The sequence below is a fragment of the Impatiens glandulifera genome, unplaced genomic scaffold (assembly GCF_907164915.1).
Source record: "Impatiens glandulifera unplaced genomic scaffold, dImpGla2.1, whole genome shotgun sequence".
Taxonomy (NCBI): domain Eukaryota; kingdom Viridiplantae; phylum Streptophyta; class Magnoliopsida; order Ericales; family Balsaminaceae; genus Impatiens; species Impatiens glandulifera.
The window spans coordinates 51620-79321 of record NW_025919457.1 but is presented as its reverse complement, the minus strand read 5'-3'; the positions used below and the strand labels follow the sequence as shown (position 1 = coordinate 79321).

The window sequence follows — 27702 nt, the reverse complement described above, 5'->3', positions numbered from 1 at the left end:
TCAGAAGAAAAATAATCATTAAAGAAAATCAAATTTTGTGTCTAATTATTTCCAAACTTTATTTATTTATCTATTTATATATATGTTTAGGGCTGCAAATGAGCTTGTGAGCCTCTCAGTAAAGCTCGACTTAAGTTTAACTTTGACCAAATTCGAGTCGAGCTCGAGCTCATATAATACTCAGAGTCTGCTCTAAATTTTGGGCTGCCCAGCCCTTATTAGAAAAAAAAATGAAATTTATTTGTTGTCAAAGGTCTAATTTAAAATATTGACAAAAAAAAATATTGTTTTGAGTGAAATTTGGGCACATAACCTTATAAAAATTCATTATTTTTATTTTTGACCATTATGCTACAATATTTTATAATTAAAAATTCAATAAATTTAACTAACTATCATATTTTATTTATTAAATGGGTTGCTCTAGGGATGGGCTGCCCTAGCCCAAGGGGTCGACCCTGATAATACTTGTTCGATGCCTTGTCGAGCTTTTTCGAGCATGATAATAAATAATATTTTTTTATTTTAATATTAAAACATAAAATTTAAGATAAATATTTTTTCTTCACAAATATTTGAAAATTTAATTTTAGTTCAAGCTTTTCGAATTTAGCCGAATTTTTAGGTAAATATTTGAGTTAAGCTCGAGCTCAAATTTATAAACTTGTTCATTCTTGAGTTTGAGTTGAACTAAAAAAATACTTAATCGAGCCGAGCTCGAGCTCGACTTGAATTGTTTACTGTCATTGCCTCGATAAATGAGTTAGTTTTTAAAATTTGATGTTTTTAATATTTTTAAAATAAAAGTAAGAATGGTAGATTTATAGTTGTTTTTCTTCCAAACATGGTATGGTAGGAGTTATGACTTGTACTTGTTCTAGGATAGTTTGTTTCCATAAGGACTTTATAGCTCTTAAATTTGATCTTGAGATTGAGCTTACATTTTTAAGTGAGTTGTTAGTGTTAGGTGAAACAATTAAATGTTTTGATTGTCGAACTAAAAATATGTAAGTAGTCTCTCTCACATTATCACATAATTGCTTTAGAACTAGTTTGATAAATGGTTGATTATTTCGAACTTCTTAGGTATAGGATTATTTGAACAACTTATTTAATAAATATATTTTATTAAATTGAGTAACGTTATTTATGCAAAAATAGATTAAATTATGTTTGATATATTAAATTATGATATTATCATTGTACTTTATAAGATTTGTTATGGAAAATAATAGAGTTTGTCGGGTAGTTAATCGTTTTTCTCGAGTATTTAAACTCGATAACATATTAAATAACGTTTTTTTATGTCATGCTTTTTCGTTGTGTTGAAACGATTTTTATCATTTTTTATATAAATTAAAAAATTTAAAATAATAATATTTGTAGAAAATCAATTTATTAATTAATATCATTTTAACAATCCAAAAAATATCAAAATGTTATTATTTTATAAAATTTAAATTTTTAATACATAAATATATTTTAATAATTTAACAAAATTATTTCAATTAATCAATTTTTTCATAAAATAAAATTTTAGATGATCATAATAAATATAATAATTATTTAATATTTAAGAAATATAATAATTATTTAAAATTTGGTAGGTTTAAAAAATAATAAATATAATTCACACTTTATTCGGGTAACGAGTTGTCCGTCGGGGATTGAGTATCCGACGAATCGGGGATTGAGTTATAAATAGAGACATCCATCGAGTTCAGGGTCGGATATAATGTATTTTACCCACCCCACCATCGTCAATTCAAATAATTTTAAGAAATAATGTATTTTATTATATATTTATATAATGTATACATAAATAATTTCAAGTAACTCAAAATTTTCAACACAAAAAGGAATTTAAAGCTATTCTTGTTTAGATTAGTAAAATTTTGAACAAAACTAGCCAAACTGCTCTTGGATTATTATATTATTTCTAAACAAATATTTAGACTTTTTAATCAACAAATTAATCAAAATAACTTTGCTTATAACTAATCATGATATCTCTGTTTGAAAACACTCTAAGTTAGAGTGGAGAGTTGAGATGAAACGAACTAATATTATTAAATTTGTTGATATATATAATTAAAATATATTTTAAAATATTATTTTATTTAACAATAACACGTTAAGATTTATTAAAATATAATTTTTAAGTAAATTAATTTTTTTCTTCTCAAAACCAGCTCTAGCTTTGGATCTAATGTTTTAGATAAATTAAGAAGACCAACGGTTTCATGTGTTTAAATTAACTAAAATGACGATAGTTTAAATTTTAGATATCACAATTCAAAGTTCTTGTTTGATAAAAATTAACCCAAATTTAATGTATAAACAACCATTCTGTCCAAATTTATAATTCAAAATTTGATTTTTTTTTTTTTCAAATAATCCAACATGTGGGAATTTGGTGATGGAAAGAAAAGATTAGTGGTTGATGAGACATGTTTGTTTGGCATTCATGAGAAAATTTATGTCAAATTTCCAACTGGCATAGGGTCCCCTTTAGCAGAGCAGACAATTGTTATCCCCTATCACGTTTTCGTGAAATCTCAGCAATGTATCATTTCAATTATTATATTTCTTTTAATTTTAAATAAAACAATGTATTATAGAAAAATTAATAAAAATGCAGTTTAAGTATGTACAATTGTGTATATCATGTTAAACTAGAGTTAAAAAATGTTTCCTATTTAATAGGAAATTAGAGGAAGCAAGATCTAGTCTACCCAATTGGAATTTGAGATAAAGGGTTATGGGTTATTTAATTATGAGTTATGGGTTATTTAAAAAGAGACAAATTGAACAATGTAAATTTGTTTATTTAAACTTTAAAATTTTAAATTATGTGACTTTTTTATATTGAAATATCGAAATTTCCCATGGATGGGACTGTTTTCTAACATTGGACTAATTAAATTGGGTCCTACAAAATGTGCCTAGATTTTGGACAAAAATCAGAGGTCGCACTTGTTTACAGCTTGTTTCTTCTTGGATTCTTTTAGTTTTATAAAAACAAATTATTATACTCATTATTTTTTTATTTTTTTTAAGTTTAAGGAATTTATGGAAACGTTTAAAAGTTAGTTTATGAGAAATCTTAAGTTATTTTGTGTTAAAATAAATGACTTGTGTAATAAAATTAATGTCATTAATGAGATCGAGGGGATTTGTGAATTCTCTAATTAGAAGGTTAGTTCTCGGATTCACATTGTTTATGTTGTTTGATATGTGTATTGAGGAAGAAATTGAGGCAAATCAGCGAAATAGAGGTACATAGTTAAGAGTTGGAGATAGAAATATCAAATTTTTCCATAGAATATCTAACGCTCAATCAATAAATAAATAATGTGATTAATTTGATCTCGATCAAGGAAAAAGTTAAAGATAGTGAACTAAAAATCTCTACGAGAATTACTAAGTTATATAAGGGTTTGTTTAGGAGTCATTTAAGATCATACCTAAATCGAATGATATTACTTTTGATCCAATTAGTACAACAAAATGATATGTTTGGAGGCCATTAAGAGTGCGTAAGTGATAAAACGTTGGGATACAACGAGTTTACTTTGACTTTTTTTAAGAAGGCGTGACATTTTTTAAGACTTGAATAACGAAAGTAATTGATCATTTTTATAGTTTTTCATCATTTGACCAGAGTTTTGAAACTCTACTTTAATATGTCTTATTCGTAAAGCTTAAGGTACTATTGATGTGAAAAATTTTAAGTCTATTAGGCTACTTTCGTATTTCTATAAGATTGTCGCAAAATATTTTGTCAACATGTTTTAGAGGGTGTTAAAGACGGTCATGTATATTAATTAGATGACGTTCATCAAATTCTCCTCGTATTAATATTTAATTAGTGCATAGACTTAGTTAATTTAAGATTCGATAAATATGTTTTTGTCAAATTAGATATTACAAAAATTTATGACCACGTCAATTGAGAGTATTATTTTAATGTAATAGATACATTAAGAATAAGAATTGGTACGAAATTATTAATTTAATAAAAAATAAGAAATAAATTTAATAAGACAAAATTCAAAATAATCCAAGATGAAACAAACTCTAATAAGACAATGATTAGTTGAAATTCTTAATTAATAATAATTCCAATGTTTTTTATTGTGTCGAAAAAATTATGTTATAAAATTTATTTGGATTTATTTAATTTAATAACTACAGCTCACTCCTAACTCCTATAATTACTTTGCTTACACCAACCAATATGGTGTCTACCTTATCATTTTCTTTCTTAAATTTTAAATTGATTTTTTTTTAATTAAATATTAATATTTTTACAACATAAATAACTCTAAGGGGACGTTTGGTCTAGTTTGGTTAAATATACAATACTCCAGATATAGGATATTTGTGTATACATTAAAGTAAAATTATATATATAAAAATAAAAAACTTATATAATTATATAGCATTATTATTTAATTACAAAATATTTATATGGTGATTACGTTTTTTATTAATTTAAATCTAATTAATAATAATAATAAAAAATAAAATAAATATTAAAATAATATATATAAATACAAGGGAGGGATGAAATATATATATATATTTTTTTTTTACACAAAATTATAAAACATATATAATTTATATCCTCAATATTTTAATTTTTCATAGCCAACAAAACTATTAAAATAATTAAAATCTAAACAAGACCTTGTCAATTATATTATTTTAATCTTTTTAATTAATTATATATATATATATATATATATATATATATATTTTATCTTTTTTGTTAATATTTTAAATACCTTGTCTGAATTTCAGAGATGGTGTTAGATTGATAGCTTCATTAAATTATATTACCGGATTTTTCAGTTAAATACCAGTAAAAATAACTTTTACAAGAATCTAACCCAATTAAGACCAATATAAATAACAAAAGTAAATTCCATACAAAAATAACTGCATTCATTAATAACATTAACTTTTCTTTTTACTAATAGAAATTATAATAGTAATTAGAACAAATATTTGACTCTCTTTCTTTCTAAAACGGAAATTTCAGACTCATTATCAAAAAAACACCAAACAAAACTTACCAATCTCAAGAACAACAAATTTCATCATGTTCTTGAGATCACAAAATCTATTTCAACAACTATATATATAATATATATATAACCTAATAATAATAATAATAATAATAACTACCAAAACTTCTAAAGGCATGCGATATTCAAGTTTTCACAATCAGCCCATGAAAGTTCATCATTCCCAATCTCAAAATCGAAAACCGGAAGAAGATCATTCGCCTCATCACAATCTTCAAACCCACCAAGATTCATGTCACAAACATCTCCAAAATCATCAAACAAAGGCCCGAAATCAGTTAACAGCATCGAATCGAACCCCATTTCGTCACCAAATTGAACACCAAGAGGTTCTTCAATGAACCCATCAGCATCAACAACAGCAGCAGCAGAAGCAGAATCATTAACAGATTTCGGCAGATCAAGATCATCAAAACCCATTAGCTCTAGAGCAAGATCCTCTGCAAAATCATCCTTATCAGTCTCGGAAGCAGAAACCCAGATATTGTTACTGTTAAAGGAATCGTCGGAGATAGTCGCCGGAGAAGATAAGCCGGGACGGTTTCCAGCAGAAACCATTGATTCAAACTCAAGGCGTTTCTTATTGTAAGCATTTGATGCATCTTCAGCAGTGTTATAAGTTCCAAGCCATACTCTCTTACCTTGAATCGGGTCTCGTATTTCAGCAGCCCATTTTCCCCATCTCCTTTGTCTAACTCCTCTGTATTTTGATGAATTCATCATCGTCTTCTTCCCTGATGATACCCTTTTCATCTTCTTATTAGATAAAGCTTTTAAATCATGGTTACTATCATGGGAAGACGTTTCAATATCAGTAGATTTACACTGATTAAAAACACCACGAAATGGGATTGTAATCTCACGAACGATTCTCTTAGCATCAGTTTCAATATCAGACGTATCAGTAGCATATGGATCGTAACAAATCACTCTTATTTTCCTCATCATTTCGTCCCCAAATGGAATGTTGTTAGGTTTTTTCGAAGATTTACAACGCTTCAACGGTAAAGGCATTTTCAGTAAGTTTGAAAGAGAATAAACAAAATGGAATAGAAGAGAAGAGATCTAAAAATCGGAAAGAAACTGAAATAGAGAGTCAAATTAAAGGCCCTCTTAAGAACAAGAAGAGATAGAAGAATCGCTTTATATGATGAAATCCACCAAAACACTTGAATCCAGATGAAATCCTGCAAAATAAAGAATACCCATAACAAATCAATCAATACCCACCAAAAACAATTGAACAAAAATCAGAAAATGAAATCTGCCTTACCTCAAACGCATCGAAACAGGTGAAGAAGATGTGTTAATCGAAAAACAGAGGTTCAAGGGAGATTTCACAGACATAAATGTTGAAATACCTCAACCAGCGGATCTATCTACTACCCTAGAAATGGGGTAAAAGCAGTCTGGAGAAGAAGAGTGATGAACAGAGAAAGGGATTAGGAATCTACGGCTGCAATTTCTCAGTGAAGAAGATGACAAAGATTGGCGATTATAGTTAATATTAATATCGACTCCGTAGAGCAGTGATATAGACTGCAACCGAACCGACTGAGAATGGAGGAGTCGTGTGTATATATATAGATAGATATAAATAATAGAGACAGATATAGAGAGAGAAAATGAAATAATAAAGAGAGAGAGACTGCTCAAGAAGAGCTACAGCAGCAGTTGAAGAGGGACGCAGATCTCAAAAATAGAGAGAATAAAGAATTTATTAACCAATTTTTATTACATCTTATTTATTTTTCAGACAAAAAAATATATATATATATTAAAAAAAATTCATTTATTTCAATCACATAATCTTTAACAAAATAACATTCATTCATATTTATATGAAAAAAATGTGTTTTTAAAATGTGACTAATCATCGCAAGTATAGCCCAAATCTACCTTAGTAATTTAATTAGACAAACCGAATTTGTCGTTTAACGAGCTCGAAAACAGGACCTCAAATATCATTTTAAAACCATTTTTAAAATATACACCGTAGTAATTTTTGACAAAAAAATAAAAATAAAAAAAACTATTAAAAATTCTAAGTTACAAGTCATGATTATTGGGTATTTTAGTAAATAAGTCTAATGAGCTAGTATTTTTTAAAAAAAAAATTGACTAAATTTTAGTTTTCAAATAATCTCAAAATATTAATATTGTATGTATTTAAGACAACAAAAATATTGAAAAAAAGAAGTTAAAAGACCATATACTTCTACCAACTTAGTTACATTAATCAGAGTTGTTTTTAAAACATTAATAGTCACAATTTTATTTTTATTTATAACAGTTTTAAGTTGTTTTAATTCGTTTAATGTGTTATTTTTATAAAAGTGCAGACTGACATAATTGAAAAAATACTATTTTTTTTAAGTAATGAAATTATAAAAATAAAAAATAATGGTATTTTGTTCAATTAATATAATGATTGATTGATAATTGAATTTATGGTAAAATTAACTAGCTCTTGAGGTGTAGGTCATGAGCTTGGGATAACTTCCTACCCACACACAAAACTAAATGATAAAAAAAATTAAAAAATATATATATAGTGAAAGTTCTACTATGTACTTATATTAAAAAAAAACGTGATTTAAAATAAGAAAGATTTAGTTAAAAGATAAATAATGAAAAAAAGAAAAAGGAAATTTCGTTGGGCAACAATTAATTCGTCGCTTACCTTTTCCCTTGCCGTTTCTCTCTCTCATCTACTCTTTCACGGCTGTCCTTTCACATCTCTTTCTCTCTCCTCTTTTTTTTACTTTTTACTGAACGGTCAAAAAAACGCATTAAAGGGAAGGGGACAGCATTTATCATGGTTGGAAAGATTTCATGTGTGGTAAAAAAATTAATTAATTTAATTTTTAATTTGAAATCCGGCTGGTGAAAAGTAATGAGTTGAGCTGGCATGCAGTACCACCATACCGTCTCTGGCCCCTCCCATCCACCATCTCATGCATATTTCATGTTAATTGGATTTTATTTTATTGTTTTTAATATTTGTTTATATAAAAAACATATATATATACCTGCAAAAAAATTATTAGTTTTTATTATTCATGTCCTCTCTCACGGGATGTATGATATTATTTTAAAATAAAATTAGCATAAAAGTGAATAATTTTTATTTCAATTATTTCCATTAATTATTATTCTCTATTATTCATCAAGTTTTGTAATAAATCATTGGAGTTATAATTTATTTTTTTAAATTATATGAGTGTGAAATAGATTTTTTATTCCGAAATTACAGTTTTGCCACTGAAGTATGATACTTGGCCTTCAAGTAAATAAATTAGATAATTAATATTTATTCAACAAAACGGTCGTGGATTGGAAAATGATAAATAATAAATATTCCTTTTTTTATGTAACCGCTAAGATATACTTGGTCCCCACGTACGTATGTTTTTTTTTATATATTTATTCATTTATTTATTATCACTAATTATAAATACCCATTAGTAGTTTTGACCGTTTAAATATAGCTCCATTTAAGAATTAGGGTTTTAATTACTTTTAATAACAAAAATATTCATTTATTTTTACATGTATAATATGTAAACATATTTTGCTGTCTTATTTTGTTAGCAATATTTTGCTCTTTATTATAATAATTGTAAAGAAAAAAAATAACTTTATTAGGTCACCAAACATACCAATAAATTATTTTAAAATGTTTCATCAACTTTATAAACTAAGAAATGTCAATCATCAAATAAAAAACATTAGTAATTCCATTTGCATAAAAATCTTTAGAAAGAATAAAAAAATGATATCAATTTATTAATTTTATCTGAATGAGTCAATAGCATCAATTTTATTTTTTTATTTTTTTATGATTTAGTGAAGATATATCTAGGGCAATAATGAAACTTAAACAATACAGAAAAAAAATGAAGAATAGCAGACCACGTGACAAGGGTTTGAGCTATATATATAAGTAAACGATTATTATTTTTTAGACAATACATGTGCAAGCAAATATCCGTACATGACCAAATTTAAATAACTTTATAATAATAATTATTATTATTATAGAGTACATAAGTACATCAATAATCTTATATATTATTGCAAAGCCTGTTTTGTCATCGATATTAAAACACAAAAGATATATGCCTTGATACGTTTTAATAATGTTTTAAAGTATTGTTTGTATATATTTATTAGACAATGAAACATCATATTCACTTTTTGTTGTCTTTTTTAAATAAAACAAATAAATATTTGAAGTTGAGTGACATTTGGGTTTTATTTAAATTTATGATTTAGTAACTTATTGAATCAAATTATTTTTTTTAAATAAAGAAATTAAATATTTTAAAGTTATATGTATGGTATGGTCATTGGTCGTCCCTCCACCTCCCACAAGATGCTTTGTCAGTTATCACGACAATGGTCACGTGACACCATGACCATGCGCATCCCTTCCTGCTTACAAAAATAATAATAATTTAATAATAAGTACTAAGTAAAAAAATAGTTTAATTAATTAATTATCATTTGTTGGATTTCCTTTTGTTTAATCTCATTATTTTAGAATCTAACTTATATACATGTTTATGACCAAATTATTAAATTGGATAGCTGGTTGATATTTCAATTCTTATTTCAAATTTCATAATTTCATAATTTATTTAAATATATGAATTAGTAACTTATATACATGAAGAATTTTTGTCTTATTTGTTTTAAACCTCATCAACTTATTAATTATCGACATATCATTTATAAATAAACTCTACTCAATTTCAACAAATAAATTCTCATTTCGCTATAAATAATGACTCTTTTGAAAATGTCTCGAGCTAGGATAGAACTATAGTGACCGAACAAATGTTATTAAAATTTTAAATATATATCGTATTCTAGCCTAACGACAATAAATGGTGATGTGGATACTAACCCTAAGTTTATGGGTTCGAGTCCGTCCTTTTAGATAGAATCGAACTAATAACTTTTTGTTAAGCCGACTATTTAAACTGGGATACATGGGTGGATTTTGAATTAAATTTTAAAAATATCGGTCAAAACTCAACTCCTGCTCTGTAGCTGTTGGTCAAAACAAAGATGACTATTAAATTAATTGTGTTTGAAACTGTTAAAATAAAATATTGTTTTTGTCCAATTTTAAATAATGAGTCCTAAATTGTAAATGTTAAAAAAATTATTCGAAATCCAAATCGATCCCAATAAAGAGTATAAATTAGAAAATTCAAGATTACTAATATGCCCTTATTTGATAAATGAATGAAACAAGCTTTAAGCTCTAAGGTCATGATTTTTCTTTAAAATAAAAAATAAAAAATTGGAGTGTGGTGGGTCCTAAGAAAAGATAGAAAGTGGGACCCGGAAGAGGAGGATCTGATTATAATTCCCGCCAATAACATTAATATTTCCCGCGAAAAAAGAAAGAAGTTGGTTGAGACACGTAATTGGGCGGGAAGGACAAGTGTCGAACAGCTGTAACTTTCCCATTCATGACTCATCTCATCCTGTCCCTTCTTTCTTTGTGGCCCCATTTGACTTCTTTCCGACTCCCAATGTGGCTCAATATCTAGGGACATGTTTGATATCCTGAAATAATATTTACATTTTAAATTCCTCTACTACAAATATATTATTATAAATTTTAGAACAAATTGTTAACATACACTTTATTTTAAATTTATTTTAGTTAAGTTTAAATGTTATTATTGAAACTAGGAGATAGTGGTCTAATGACAAGGGCCGACGAGGAAAGCTCGGAACGGAGTCGTATGATGCGGAAGTCTCATGTACGCGGTTCCCTGAGAAGGGAGTGGTTACCTACTCGAGCTTCAACCAATCACCACCGGTCAAATTTTTTATTACTTTGTTTAAGTTGATCGCTTTTCTCTTTGGATCTGTCACCACTCTCTTTGATATTTTCATCAGCCATCTTACCAATAATTCCGTTTGCGCCTATATCGTGGTGCGATGCACACGAATAAAAATATATTGTTATAACGTTCCGCGTTTATATATTTATATATGATATTTGATATATGGATTATTTAAAAATAATTTTAAATAATTTAGGTCAATCAAGTTTGAAGATTAAAATATATATAATTTATTTAGATTAATGGACTGAATTACTCTTTAATAATGTTATATATTATATTTAATTGTAAAGCACTCACTCCAAAACCTAAGTTTCAAGTATCTATTAGAGCTTGTTTGAGTTTTGGGTTTTTAAAATATTTTTATTTAAAACTTAATCAAAAATTAATTAATTTAATTATTATTTTTATCGATTAAAATAAAAAAATATATTTTTTTATTTAATTATTTTAAAATAAATTATCGAGAGATAAATTTAAGAGTATTTTGATGTTTAATCGATAAAAAAAACTATTTTTTTTTTAAATTATAATTAAACATATTTTTAGTAAAATTTAAGTTGAGATTTTTTAAATAGTTCTAAAATAATTAAATATTATTTCACTTTTTTTTATCGATTAATTAACTTAATTTATTAATTAAAATATTAATATATATATATATATATTTATTAAAAAAATATTTATCATTAAATATTAATATAGTACCAAAAATACTCAACTTCTTCCAAATCACAAGCAATTAACTTATTTTTAAATAATTATATATTATTAAAAAAATCATCTACAACAAATAACTTTAACATTTTTTTTAACTAATGAGATTTTAATTATTTTAACTAAATAATAACTAATGTAATTCAAAAATGACAATAATTAGTATGTAAGAGACCAATAACTAAGATATAAATAAAAAATCTCTAAACTCAAATCATGTCATATTTTGATTATTTTCCATTCAACAATTACATTAACTGAAATACTAATTAAAATCCTCTTTATATATTTTTTCTGTAAAAGAAATTAATTATAATAAATTTTAAATCTTTTTTTTAATAATAAAATTTTGATATTTGAAATTCAAAAAATTAATATATATATATATATATATATATATATATATAATAATAATAATAATGCTTAATTTTGAAAGTTTTCGGATTGCCGGGGTCGAGAGATATAGTTAATTTAGAAATATATAAGAGTAAATAGATATTTGGGTTGGATTCTGGGTTGACCCGTCCATAAATATAAAACGGTTAAAAATTAAATTAAAAATGCTATAAGTATATTTTGAACTCGCAACTTAACAATTTAAGTATAACTCTTTAACCAATTAGGCTAATAACACTTTATATTTTAAATTTAATACCAAATTTGATTAAAACGTAACGTTGTAACAATATATTGGGATCTTCCTAAATATCTAAATAACTCTTATTTATTAGGATGCATATTATATTTTATTCAAATTAAAATAATACAAAATAAATCTTTATTGAGGTTACTGTAGATTAATTGGGTTGATAAAGTTACTTTCAACTAGATTGACAATGGCGTGAGGATTACACTCTTTTATAACAAAATTGAAGCTGAATTCAAATTATTATTTTATTTATAATCAACTAAGAAAGGAATAATAACAAATCTTTTCTAATTTACCAGGGCAAATATGTATCACTTTTATAATTGTAAAGTTTAATAAAAAATAATTTAAAAATGACACTTTATAGTTCTATGCTAACTACAAGAATTACCCAATCAAAAATGGCCAAAGCTACATCACAAACTTGAGAAATGACTTCAATTTTTTAGATTTGTCCTAAAATGATTCTCACCCAATAGTGTTAGCACACAAGCAACTAATGTATCTTTTCATAATTGATTAATTGTCACATCACAATTAAATTTCTTCCATTTATTTTTCCACTTTGCTTGGCTTGGTTATTTAAGTTGTAAATTATTCCAGGTGTTGTTGGCTTAGCCCTGCAAATATTTGTCAATTGCCTAGCTTATTCACCCACCATTATATTTTGTTATCTTTTTTTTGTCATTCTCAGATTGGGTTCAACATAGTTTGAAAGGATATAGGGGAAACAAATTAGGACTCTTATTCTTTTGGTATGTCAAATATGCTACACGATTTAATCTCCCCATAATAGAAATAATAATTAGGATCATCCAAAACATGTCATTTCTCAAGTTCTTTGTGCTCATAATTCTATTTTGGCAAAGTTTTTCCTATAAATTTTTCTTTCCTTTTTAATATTTAGTTTTCTAGAAAAACTTCTAAAAGTTGGGATCCACCTGGAAAAAGAAGAAGAATAAAATTGTGCCAAACAAGAATGTTTTTCTCCTCCATTGTAAGAATGACATGTCTAGGTTAGCATTTTCTGATCTGACGCGAAAACACGACTCGAATTGAATTAAAAAATTAGGATAAAGTAATGTATGTTTGAGTTCGGGTTGAAATTAGGTCGACTTGTTTAACCTAATTAATAAATATGTCAAAATCAAATTAATATGAAATTACTCAAAGTAGATCGTAAACATGTTTACAATTTTTATTTTATATATATGCATGGTAAGGTTTTGTGTTTTCCCTCCCGTACTCAGAACAATTTTTTTTTTTCAAATGGATTTATGATGTAATTTGATGGTTATTTTGTGATTATGTCATTTTACCTGAAATAAAATTATTATGTTAATTTATCGGGTTAGGTTTAAATTGAATTAGGTCATCGAGTCATTATTAGGTTAAGGTTAGAGAGTTTGACCCTAATTACTAAATAAATTAAGTTAATATCACTGAACTCGCTAACCTATGAACTCAACCCACCAACTCGATTCCGACCCAAAAACAAGTTCAAGATGAGCTCTTTTAGGTTCTGACTATTATTGTTGATGAAATCACTCACAAGAAGTGATGCATCAACATGTCATCTTTTAGGCTAAATCAACTTTTGAAGGGTAATCACGTGACCTTAATCGATTTGCCATTCTCCACTTTCCAAGGTCAATTTTAACATGTAAGTCTCTTCCCAATAAAATTATATTATAAATTATTTTTTTTTTGTTGCAATGCACATAGATTCCCCCATTAAAAAGTCCTTCTAGAGATTTTGTTCACAAATTATCATTATCATTAAATAGTCTACATGGATGTTTTGTTAAAAGGTGTTTTGTTACGAAATTTAAAATCTTTAAAACTCATTGTTCTAGTTTCTTTGTATCTAGATAATTTTCTTTGAATGTTATTTGACCCATTATAATTGCATAAAAAAGTAAATATTTTGAGTTTTAATAAAGTAATAATGTAAGAAGGGATAACTTGTATAAACCCTAAATTCCCTTTACTAACAAAATGATTCTAAAAGTGCTTCCTAGATTCATTAAGTTAAAGCTTAACACCTTAGTTTCCTCATAAATTGTTACCAAAATCCTAGCTCCTTTTTAACTTCAAAACAATAATCCATAAACTCAATTTTTTTAAAGGTATATGCAATATGATATATTAATGATAATTATTATGTGATAACAGGTAAAAATAAAACCATCTTTAGGTTTTTAAGTTATTTTTAATTTTTTACCTTAAATTCAATCAATTTTTTATCTATTAAAATATTAAAATTAACCTTTATTAACCCAAAATAAATGAGAGAAAAATTAAAAAAGATGATTTGTTATTTTAACCAAAAAATACTATTTTTTTATAAATATTATCAAACAAGATCTTTTAGAAGAAAATTTGATAAACCCAACAAACAACTTTCTCAAACAAGATCCAACTTTAGATTATATATATTTAAATTATTTATATTTAGCAATTTAAATAATAAAAATATTTAGATTATATATATTTTTATTATCTAAATTATCAATTAAAAGTTTAAAATATTATTACTTTATATTTATCAAATTAATTTTTAAATATATAATTTTTTAAAAATAATATCAAATAATAAAATTTCACAGAAATCTAATTTTTCAAATAACTCAATTTGAAGGTACAACACTAAATTACCTTTAATATATTTATATATAAAACTTAAACTTAATTTATAAAATAACATTTGAATAAATTTAACCATTTTTTTATCAAACAAAAAATTGAAATTATAATTCAGATTTTATTCAAATAATCCCAAATCAAATCAAAACCAAACATTTTATTTTTCAAGAAAATCATATTATCATAAAATAACCTCACATCAATCAAGCCCTAAGCAACACAATCAACCTAGGAGCAGTGATGGTTGTTAATTGTCATATCAAATGAATAGCTTGTTCAATGTAATTTATTTTATTTTATTTTTTTAAATAAATCATTATTCTACCATTCTTTAATTTTTTATATTAAAATTTTCAAAATATTAAATCAAATATGAAACTATCTTTATTTAAAAAAAAATTCAAATACTAAACTTTGTTAAACAATTTTGTAAATCACAAGTGAGAGTTTGTTAGACTTTTTTTTTTTTTAAAAAATTATCAGATAAGAAGTGTTATATATAACCGTGATAATATGTTTTTTTTTTTGCTAACTTTGAAAACCTTTGAGCCTTTTTCTTTTAAACAATCATATTTAATTTGGAAATCAAATAACTAGACCTTAGGCTGAAAAAATTATTATTCAAGGCCCAATCTTTTATGAGGCACAAGGCCCAACTAAGAGAGATCAGCCTCTTCTTCTTTTACTTGTCAAAAGACTCAAAACATAAGGGCATTAGGAAGATGTGTTTTTTTTCATCTCCAAATGTTCACTTAAATTTATAATTATATATTTTAAACCTAAATTTATATTTTGAAAACAATTAGCACAATCCCTATTATAACTCCAACTTAGGGCTTTGAGTTTTACATTAACAAAGTTCGAGTCGAGCTCGAATTCATTAATACTTGTTCAAGGGTTTATCGAATTTTTTCGAACCGGATAATAAATAATATATTATTTTAAATTAAAACTTAAAATTTATAATAAATAATTTCTTCAAAAAATTTAATTTTAGTTCAATTTTTCGAATCGAGCTCAAATTTATAAATTCTTTAAATACATAATCGAATTTAATCGATTCGAGCAAATTGGCTTTACTCATATGTATTCTACTCCAGAGATTATTTTTTAATTAAAGTGTTATATTTGTTGTTATTCATTTCCTAAAGTTTCATTAAGGTAGGAACATTCTATTATCACACATGACTATGATTTGCATTTGTAACAAGACTAGAATGGAAGAAAGTGTTTATTAATGTTGAAAAACAGGAAGAAACATGAGCATCAACAACAACAAAATGTAATAAACCCTAACCCTCCTAAACCCTCAATGAAAGCAAAAGCATGTTAAAGAAGGATGAGCAAATCTTTAATCACTCATCACTCTCTTTACCTATCATTCCATTTTCCATGACATTGTAAACTTCTTGCCCAATGCCAATTCCAAACCTTTTATCTCCACCATCTTGCTCTTCACCTTATCCGAACCATCTTCAAGTTTACTCGGAAATATATGATCTTCCTCGCTTAACTGCAATCCCGACATCTCCACAACTTCCTCACCCTCGACCTCGATCCCAACCGATCCTCCAATCCCCTTCAATCCCAAAACCGTCACCTTCTCGATAATCCACCCTTTCTCCAACGCGTATTTACTCTCTTGAACATCCGACCATATCTTAACCATCCCATTATCCGCGGCTGCGTAGAAGTTTATGTAAGTGGAGTATCCATTTCCTAGTTTCATCTCGGGAAGTTCATCATCGTCTAGATATAGGCTTCCTTTAGCCTCGCCCGAGGTGGCTCCGGATGGGAAAGTCACCACAAGGCTAAAAGGTGTCATTCTTGCTTCCTTCGAAATCAATCCTCCCCTCTGCATGGGGAGGATTGTGTTTTGATAAAGATGGACATTGATCACGTGTAGAGGCGCGTCGAGTGTGAGGTAGTGTGGTTCTTTCGTTATGAAAGCCTGCGTCATGTCGAATAGACTATACCATGTCCCGGGAGGGAACAATGCCTTGACAACCGTTTTAGCCTTGTTGAGAACAGGGGAAACCATGAGGCTTTTTCCCAATAGAAATTGTGTGCTTAGACCGTGAACCTCGGTTATGTTTGGGAACGAGAAGAACAATGGTCGAGCGATAGGCGCGCCCGTGACGTGAGCCTCGTATGTCAAAGTATACAAGTATGGGAGAAGCTTGTACCTCATACCTAATGCGTTTCTAGCCGATATGGCCACGGATTTCCATTGATAAAGCTCTTGTCTTGGCGAGAAGAAGTTTGCATGATCCCTTGAGAATGGATAGAAAGCGCCTAGCTCGATCCAACGGTTGCATAGCTCTTCCGTCGGGGCTGGATAGAAACCGCATATATCCGATCCCACCATCGGTACACCGAAGATACCAAAGTTGAGCATAGTGGGAATCGAGTACTTTAGATTCTTCCAAGTACCCTTGTTATCACCCGTCCAATGAGCAACATAGTGACCCGAACCAACAAATGTGGATCGGGATAGTATAAAAGGGCGTTTTCCCTCGATAGCGAGAAGACCTTTGTGAGTGGCAACGGATTGCGAGAACCCGTAAATACTATGAGCATCATATTCGAGTACCCCGTTATAGTGTGTGGCACTAGTGGCTATAGTTTTGTATCCAATTAACACTTGAGAACCCGAAGCGTTTATCTTGTAAGGCGGATCGTCCCATCGTGTTTTCGTTATGTTCTTGCAATCCAAACAACAAATCCAACCTGGACCGTAACCAGTAGGGCATTGCCTTCCCTTTGGAATCGTGCATAAACCGTCGCAAAAGTTCGAAACCTCGTTCATGTCAATCCAAAGTCCATTCACGGGTACAAGCTCATGAAAACGCTTGATTTCATCTACCCACCAATCAACCGTCTTAGGATTGAGGAAATCAGGGAAATTAACCGCCCCCGGCCAAACTTGCGCTAGAAAAGGCTTTCCTTGATACTTAATGAAAACATCGTTAGCAAGACCCCTTTGGTAGACACCATAGTTTTTGTTAACACCAATTCCGGGATCAATTATGACAATATACTTCATCCCTCGTGCATGAATCTTGTCTAGAAAAGCCAAGAGTTTTGGTCGAGGATACGCGGTCTCGTTGAGACTAAAATCCTTGTGGGCATCCATGTGATCGTCGTCGTTCCATATAACGTCGAGTGGGATCTTCGCTTTCTTGTAACTCTCGACCACATCTTCCACCACCGATAAATTACGGTATCCCCACCTACATTGATGGAATCCTGCAATATTTTGAAAGATTAGTCAATGAAATATGATATAAATGATAATCTTTTAAACCTAATGTACAAAAACAATACAACACAATTGTAATATTGCAAACATCTCAACTTAAGTTAAGAATATCTATTGTATTATCTAAATATTGTAACTATTAATTATGTTTGGTTTAATAATTGAGTGATCATCAACTAAACAAGAATCCATATTAGGAACATCATATGACCCTACAACCATCTGTCATGCCCTTAACTTTCTTTAATAATTCAATACCAACTAATCAATGACCCTCCCCTGTTTCTTGTCTTGTGGGTCATTTTCTTACACTTTTTTTTTCTACTACCCCTACAAAACCCATTGTACCTCTCTAAATCAGGCCTAGTTTGATTATTTGAAAATGGTTGTAAATTATCTATAATTAAACTTCATGTAACTGTAAAAGTAAAAACAAAACAGTAAAAAAATGAAAAACTTACCCAAGGACCAATAAGGCATAGGGGCAGGTCTGCCAATAAGAGAAGTGTACTGATCAACAACATTCAAAGGTGTAGGTCCCGAAAAGAAGTAAAAGTCGAAAACACCCCCAATAACTTTATAAGTCAATGAATTCCCTCTATAGAAAACATCCATACCATTACTGTTTAGCAACAAAACAGCATGGGCAAAAGCGTCATTTCCCACCATCCTTAAATCCATATACACAGGATGAGACCCATATAAGTCGGTGTTCAAATTAATGGCAGAAACATCCGTTGTGTAAAGTGTATAGGGATCGTTTGGATTCAACTTTATACCATTCGGTTGTGTATTTTCACCAAGTCCATAAAGAGAAGCATCAGTTGGTAATCTCGTAGATATCTCGAGATATTGATCTTTAAACACGAGATTATTATACGGGTCTGATTTCTCCGCACTCGAATTGAACAAAATCTGACCGTCGGATTTCCTTTTCACAGCGAATCCAAATGGGTTTGGTACGTAGCTGAATATTAACTCCGAACTTGAATACTCATCCGACGGTGATAAAAGTTGGGTTTTTTTCATCGACCGTCCGATTGTTTTCTTCAACGGCACCGGTGGTTCACGGGGAAGAAGATCGTATGGAACTTCCCATCTGGGTTTATCTGCATCGGTGACGTGGACCCTTAATCTCTCGTTCGTTTCGTACCTGTATTCAACGGTTGAGATTACAATTGTATTTTTTGAAAAATGAATGTAAAGATTAGTTTTTTTATCATTTTTTTGCTTACTTGACATAGAGTTGTAAATTGGGGATATCTGGACCGTAGATATTGGTCTTGTTATTGACTTGAAGAAGAGCAATTAGGGCTCCATCTGGCAGTTTTTCTATGGAGGTGAGACGGTAGCCGTCGCCGATCTTTTTCGCCGGCGCCGGCGCCGCCGCATTGACAGAAATAATGCAGAGAAGGGAGAGGAGGAGGAGGTGTAAAGTGGGCATGATGATAGAAAGATAATTTGACCACTCTTTGGACTGTTCAAGCTTTGGTATATATAGAATATAGATATGCTTTTAGGGTTTGTTTTCTCATGCAATATTATTGAAACAAACAAGACCTTGTGTTGGAAAATGTGGAAATGGATCAAGGGATAATGGAGATTTTAGTTGTTATATAAATAAAATGATGATAGTCCACTTTTTATATATATAATATCTTAGATCATGTTTAAATAAGTGTTACATCTAATTTCAAATAAGAAAAAGGTAATGTATTTGAAAATTGAGACGGTTCCATGTGAGTTTGTCTTGTTGGAATGAAATGGATAAGGGACTATTGAAGAAGTCGGTCATAATAAAATTATTAAGTTTTGTTTGGCTTATAAAGAATATTATTTGAAATTATTCTTGTTTTGTAATAGATTATGTATGTTTTATACATTTTTAATAAATTGTGGTTGCAATGCTTTTAGAATCTTGATTTGTATTTAAGTGGTAAAGATCTTACATATATATATATATAAAATGCATTTCTTACTTAGAATTGGATGATATTTAAAAGGGATTTTGGTAGCTACACCATTCAACTCAATTAAAAAAATCATTTAAGTTAATGATAGTATAATAATTTGATAATCAATTTAGTGGTTTCGCTAACCGAGTTAGATATAAAAGGAGATTAAACATTATGGAGACTTTGTCACATAATAAAGTTTACTTTTGGTAGGACGCAAACAAATGTCACCGTCTGAACAAAACATTATGCGTTGACAAGATATAATAGTTTCATGTGGGGGCATTGCTACAAATTGTTCGATAAAATGATTCCATATAATTTTGGTTGAGAAAAATTTTGGGAGTCAAATATTTCATCCAAGATCTTGTTCTTTGGACGGAACGTTATTAATAGTGGAATTTTAACAGATGATATGTGCATGAAAAAAATTGTATTATGGTTAGTCGTATGTGTCAAGAATATGTTGAATCAGCAATTTACTTATTTTTGCATTGTCGATGAATGACTAGTATTGGAGTTTTTTATGGAGTATTATTAGGATTCATTGGTGATGTCCGAATCTTTAAGTAGTTGCTAAGAAGTTTGGATTGATACGGATGATATGAAAGACCTACATATTTGGGTTACCATCCTAATTTTTTTTTGGTGGACTATCTGGTTAGAGAGAAATTGTCGAATTTTCAATGATTGTAGTCGTCTAATGCGTATCATTCGTAATACTCTTATTATGATATTTTCTGATATTCCTTCTGGAAAGTCCGTAGAGTCTGTCGCGGAGTTAATCGTTATTCTCGTGGATTTATGAGCTCGATAACTGATTAAGTACTGTTTTTCTTTTTTTATATTTTTTTATTTAATGTCATGTTTTGTCGTTGTGTTTAAACGATTTTTTTCCATTTTTAATATACATGATTTTTAAAAGAAAAAGTATAATTATTTGTTACAAAGTTATATTAAATAACAAACCTTAAACATTAAACATCAAACGAGCTCTTAGATTTAAATGTATAATTGAATAAGAAATTAAATAGAAATGGAAGAGGGTAGAAGAATCAAGAAGGGTAAAAGTGGGGCTTGTTTGAATTAATTAGGATGGTAAAAAACAATTGGTGGGAAAAAAGTTTAATCTTTTAAAATGAAATTTATATAATTTTATTTATTTATATCTCTTAAAATTTCCCCCTTTTTTTAATATAAGCCGATTATTCCCATTTTTTCAATGTGGAGTAATGAACACCACTTGTAAAGTATTAAAAATACATGTAAGGCCTTGTTTGATATTGGGTTAAATATATAGCATGGTGATATAATTACTTTATTTAAAAATATCTAAAATAATGACATGAAACAAACAAACCCTAAGATGCAAATGATCAAACCATGTGATGATCATAAAAATTGGACCCCATAAAAAGGATTTCTCTTAGCACCGCTATAGTACTATGGGCAGGACCCACCCGCCATGAATCGAGCAAGTAATTTTTTTAATATAATATATATTAAACAATTACGTAGTAATAAGCTATTAAATAATGTCATTTATAAATAAATAAAATTAAATATACTTAGGGCTCGTTTATAATTTATATGCTTAATTTGATGAATGTATTACCTTGTGATGTGTGTGATTACAATTTAAAAATAATAAATTATTTAAATATAAAGTAAATATAACAAAGTTTATATTTTTTCTTCTCCTCTTCTCTCCAATGAAGATATGAGACAACATCTAATAATAATAATAATAATAATAATAATAATAATGTTTTGTAACAAGAAGATATTTAAATTTGAACTAAAAGGGCAACTTTTCCACTTTTGCTTTTACTGTTGTAATATATAGTTGAATAGATGGGACAAGGAAGAATAATAATGCATAGCAAATCATTTAGATACATATCCATTTTTTATATTATTTTTTTATTTGTATGTTTTACCTTTGATTAGCCTCAACTAGAATAATAAGAAATTGACCCTAATTTAATATGTCAATCTTTATTAGCATTTGTTGGAAAGTCTCGATGAGGTAATACGATAGTTTTTATCTCCATTACTTTTTTATGGATTATTTGGCTGAAACAAAATCGGAGAACTTTCGACAACTATAGACAATCGATAATGACTATTTACAACGCCATTAGTCTGATATCGTCTCAAGTGATATCTGTTAAGAATGTGAACTTGATGGATGATCTCATTACTCTTTTTAAGTGCACTCTTTTTTTATGGACTATTTAAAGAGAAGATTTAATATTCTCAAATTAATAAATATAATCCAAAATTTTATTCCGCGACTAAATTATTAGGCCCATAAAAAAAACAAAAAATGTATATTAGTTAAGATCCCACTTTTGAAAGATTGGGGCATGATATTATTTATATATATGTTACATTAGAACATGGGACAAGCATTCTTTGTCTATTTTTATCTGTCTGATGCGACTAGCATCATTAATTAAAAAGAAAAAAACATGTTTGTGAAAAAGAACAATAATGGATTAATTAATCGGGGCCGTGAATCTCGTTAGATTTGTTTAATTACATAATAAAAGGAGATATTTTACTAATAATATATTACTCATTAATAAAAACAAATTAAAAATAGCATGATCGGTTTGGTCTTCTAGGTGGTCAGATTCAGATATATGACACAATTTTGTTAATTAGTAATTAATTTATATTTTATGCTTAATTAATCTAATCTAATCTAATCTTCAAATATTCCATTGATTTTTTATATATATAATTATGGATCGCCTACAGAATCAATGTCAATTCTGATAACATTATTTCTTTAGTGTTTCAGATGTAAACATATATTATGATTCTATTTATTTATTATCTTATTATGTTTTAATTTCATATTAAATTAAATAGAAAAATACACTATAACTATATATAATAACAATAATTCCATCACAAACAAAATAGTTAATCCATGTCACCTAAAATTAACTAAATATCAAATCGTCCTTAATAGACAAATTTATATTTAAAAAAAATACATTTAACTAACTCAATAGCTCAAATGACAAGAGTAATTTATAAAATAAAAATATATGTGATGTGTTCGATTCTTACCTAGAATGTTTTAAGTTAAAGTTAAGGTCATAATTGTATGAATAATGTTATCTTCGTACATTAAAAGAAAACTTAACTAACAATATTACAAATAACTTTACGTATAATGTCATCAAATAAGCTAAATATAATATACATTTTCTTCTAGAAACCCACTAAGGTTTAAGAGACAAAAAGATCACGGATTCAATTCAATCTGAAAACGCTTTAAGTTTAAGCGGAGGTCATGGTTGTGGGGTTGTCATACTAACTCTATTTTATTTTAAAAAAATATATAAAAGAGATAATTATAATTATTTCCAATCAGGTATTTATTTGTTTTTGTTTATATTTTAATTTGTTTGAAGGTTTTAGTAGGTTTAAGACTAATAATTTAGTTTATAATTTTTTATGTATTTCTATAAACAAAGTTTTTATAACATAGAATTAATTTGACCATTATTCATTTAAAAATCGATATAATTAACTATTTTTCGGAGATTTGGAGATTTGTTAACTGAATTTTGTTATATCTTGCGTAAATAAATTTACCGATTTTCTCGTAGTAATCTGACAAGTACATAATTATCCTATAAAAGTAGCAATAATTGGACGAATCTTTCTAAATCTGTGAAGCAATATTAGTAGATGCTTATTGTTTGATTGTCTTCACTAACCAACATTATATATTTCTCTTTTATTATCAGCTCTCTGTTTTTTTTTTTGTCTTCTACTAACCTAGTTTCTGCAATAACCTGACCTTGCCAAATCTCTATATATACATTTAATTTATATATTATGATGAAGGGACAGTCTAATAACCACTTAAATTGAAGTGGGTAGTGTTAATTTTTTAAAATTAAATATAATCGGTGGATCTATTATAGATTAACTTGTTTATTTTAAATATGTACAACAATTGGATCCTAAAATGTACATTAGTTTGAACTTAGGGACCAAAACCTTAACTTTCTCATCCATTTTTTACAAAAAAAACATTGAAGACAGAGTTGATAAAGAACCCTTTTTTTTTTATTAGGATGCATTAATTAGATGAGAGATCTAACTGGATGTATATACACAATTATAGTCAAACATTACATGGGATAAGGCACTCAACATACACCCTCCACTAGGGCAACCCCACTTCACTTTGTACCAAACTCAATAATTTATTTATCCATGTTAATACTTTATGCTGTTTTTTATCATGTAAAAAAAATGTTTCTAACTTTTGTGAAAATCTCTATTTTCTAAGCAACATTTTAATAGTCACCAATTCTTTTTAATAGTAGAAACGATTTAATGGTAGAAACGTGACATTATTCATCGTTTTTCTATCTAATTCATTATTTAGTCTTTTTTTAATTCTCAAAATAATCAGACTAATATTGATCCACTTGTTTATCTATAATTTCCTTTTCATTTTATTCAAATCCACCTAACTCTACTTTTTAAATCCATCTATATATATTTGAAAATAATTCATTTTATTAAAAATGATACAAATTATTTAAACAAATAGACAAAATATGACTTTAAAAATACTAAAAAAATATAAAAATAAGAAAAAAAATAACATGTTACTCAACGGATCGAGCTTGTAAATATTTAAAAAGAACAAATAATTCTCCGACCGACTTCACCAACATTTTAGAACAAATAGAAAGAAAAAAAAATCATAATAAATCAAATATGAATAATACGAATAATACAACTACTATGATTATTGACAAGTTGGGATCGATCTGGGACTTGACAAGTTGGTATCGATCTAGGACTTACACAATTATGATGTAAAATAAAGTAGATAAGAAATTAAAAGGGTGGGGTTTATGTTTGAGAAAGGTTGATAATTAATAAATTAAGTAGTCCCCATAAGAAATAGATGCACTAAATCAGTCCCATCCTGTATTTTTTTTCTTTCCATGCAATAATGTGCATTTTGATGTAAAGTTGCATGAGAAATCAAATGTGCATTTATTGTTTTTGTTCAATTAAATTAGATTGGAACTTTATATATTATAATTATTTAATGTTATTTTTGTAAGTTATAGTTTCTTAGATACTTTCCTATATAAATTCAATAATATGTAAAAAAAAAGTTATTTTATTATATATATATATATATATTATAATAATTAATCAAAGATCAATAATAATTGAACAAAACAGGATTTATAATCTAATTCCTCTATATGTTTTATTAAAAAAAAAAATTATCCTCGCACCGCTTCGTTCTCTCCTAGCAGCATCTCTTCCATTTTTGTCATTTTGTAATTATTATTTTTGCTTATTCACGGATGACGTAAATAACTATATATATTTATATTTTTACATTCACTTACTTTTAGTCTTCGTATGTAAAAAAATATAAAAAAAAATTATCTTTAACCGTTTTTCTAGAAGAATATAAAAAAATGGTGAATTATTATTATTATGAATAAACCGTTATAAGAGATTGTTTGAGAAAATAATTTTTTTAATTTTATTTGAGTTTTATCCTAAAAACTCTTATTTGATAAAAATTAAAAAAAAATTGGTTTTTAAAATTTGAACACTAATTTACCTTTTAATTTTAGAGGATATATTGTAAGTGAGAGAAGAATAATTTAGAGAGAAGAGATAAAATTAGAGGTAATTTTGATATTTAAAATTATAAAATTATTTTATTTGATGATTAATAAGATATATGAGTTTTGAGATAAAAACTAAGTTTTATTTAAAAAAAAGCCTTTAACTAAGCTCTAAATGACTACAAATATTAAAAATTTAATAAATTTTTTTTTAATTAAATAGTCCACCAGAAAAAGATTAAGATAATAACCTAAATATGTAGGTCTATCATTCATCAATTTAAATTACTCAACAATTACCCACAGACTCGAACATCACCTAATGAATCATAGACGCATAGTACTTCACCAAAAAACTTCAGATACTAACCATTCATCGACAATGCAGTAAATGAATTGTCGATTCAACCTTCTCGTGTCACATTACGACAACGACTCAACATAATATAACATTTATTAATACACTTATCATTCGTAAGAAGTCCACCATTAATAGCTCTTTATTCAAAAACACGAGATATTTGATAAAATATTTGACTCAAAACCCTACTTTCAACGATAATCAACGGAATCATCTTAACAAACAAATGGTAAAATGTTCACACCACATGGAAACTATCAAACTAACCTTTTCACATTATTACATCAAATGTGATTATATAAACTATTCATTAGTTTTAGATTAAATTATTAAAATTCTCAACTTTTAAGTGTGCATGCACAATTAGTTGTTGCAATGTTTATTTTAATTTGTTAGGAAAGGAGATTTTTTTTTAGCTAAATGAAAGGTGGAGCAAGGAAAAAGAAGCACATTTCCCCATTCTTCCATGTCTTGATCTAAATAAAACTTCATATTTTGGAAACATGCACATTATCACTTTATTAGGGACAATCAAATTATTTAATATTATATATATGTGTTACTTAATACAAATAGTGCAGTAAAAAACAGTGCACCATTTAAATACAATTAATTTGGTCTTTTCATATCGGTACCATAAAAAACTATTAATATTATTTATGAATAATAGTTACTAATGTTAGTGGAGTGAGCGAAACAAGTCTCGATATTCAATACACACTTTTATTTAATTATTTTTTTAAAAGAGTTTTTATAAAATTATTTTGAATATTCTTTAAATATATGTTATAAAATCATTTTATAAAATATTAATTTTAATGTTTTAGTTATATAACTTCCAATAATAGATAATGATTGAGAGAGAATTTGAAAAAAAAATTTTGAACAAAAACGAATCGTACACACAATTTATTTTGTTAAAAAAATAACAATTTTTTTTTTCTTTTCTCTCTGTCCCCTCCCTCTCTATATTAACTCACTTAAAAAAATTGCAATGAAGTATATAATTTATTTATTTTTAATTATTTTATTTTAAATTAGATATGAACTGTATACCTCTTCTTTTTTTTATTTTTTTAAATTAAAAAGCACACGTCAAAATAATGACTTCGTTTTCGAGTTTTCATTCAAAAACGTTTTAGTTGAAATTGAACCGCATGACCTCTAGTCTCTTATCAAGTCTCTTATCCGATTCTTAGTACCACTAGATACTTCTCTCTTTTTTATTAATGAAATTTCAAAACAAAATCATGTTAAACACTTTAGTTAGCTTTTTAAAATTGGTATCCATACCACATTTCACTTAGATCTAATCTTTATTATTCATTTTATTTTATTTAACTAATTTTGTAATAAATGCTTTATAATTTAATTTATTTAACTTAACTTTATAATTAATAACAATATTTTTTCTATCATATTAAAAAGTTATATGATGCAATTCTAATGTCATCAAAATCGTTTAATTGGATAAGCAGATCATTAATATAATATACATTGGTTAAACAAT

At 27.4% G+C, this 27702-nt stretch overlaps 2 protein-coding genes across 2 annotated transcripts; both read right to left on the bottom strand.

Annotated features, from left to right (window-relative positions):
• Positions 1 to 4913: 4913 nt before the first annotated feature.
• LOC124917988 (ethylene-responsive transcription factor ERF118-like) lies at positions 4914 to 6750 on the bottom strand. Its single transcript, XM_047458254.1, has 2 exons — positions 6367 to 6750; positions 4914 to 6280 (listed from the first exon to the last, which is right to left on the bottom strand). Exon 2 carries the CDS (start codon positions 6105 to 6107, stop codon positions 5202 to 5204), a length of 906 nt encoding a protein of 301 aa, XP_047314210.1. The 5' UTR covers positions 6108 to 6280; positions 6367 to 6750; the 3' UTR covers positions 4914 to 5201.
• A 9438-nt stretch (positions 6751 to 16188) lies between these two features.
• On the bottom strand, positions 16189 to 19832 carry LOC124917972 (alpha-xylosidase 1-like). The gene is made up of 3 exons (XM_047458236.1): positions 19473 to 19832; positions 18699 to 19390; positions 16189 to 18224 (listed from the first exon to the last, which is right to left on the bottom strand). The coding sequence occupies exons 1-3, from the start codon at positions 19679 to 19681 to the stop codon at positions 16354 to 16356; spliced, it is 2772 nt and encodes a 923-aa protein (XP_047314192.1). The 5' UTR covers positions 19682 to 19832; the 3' UTR covers positions 16189 to 16353.
• Positions 19833 to 27702: the final 7870 nt, after the last annotated feature.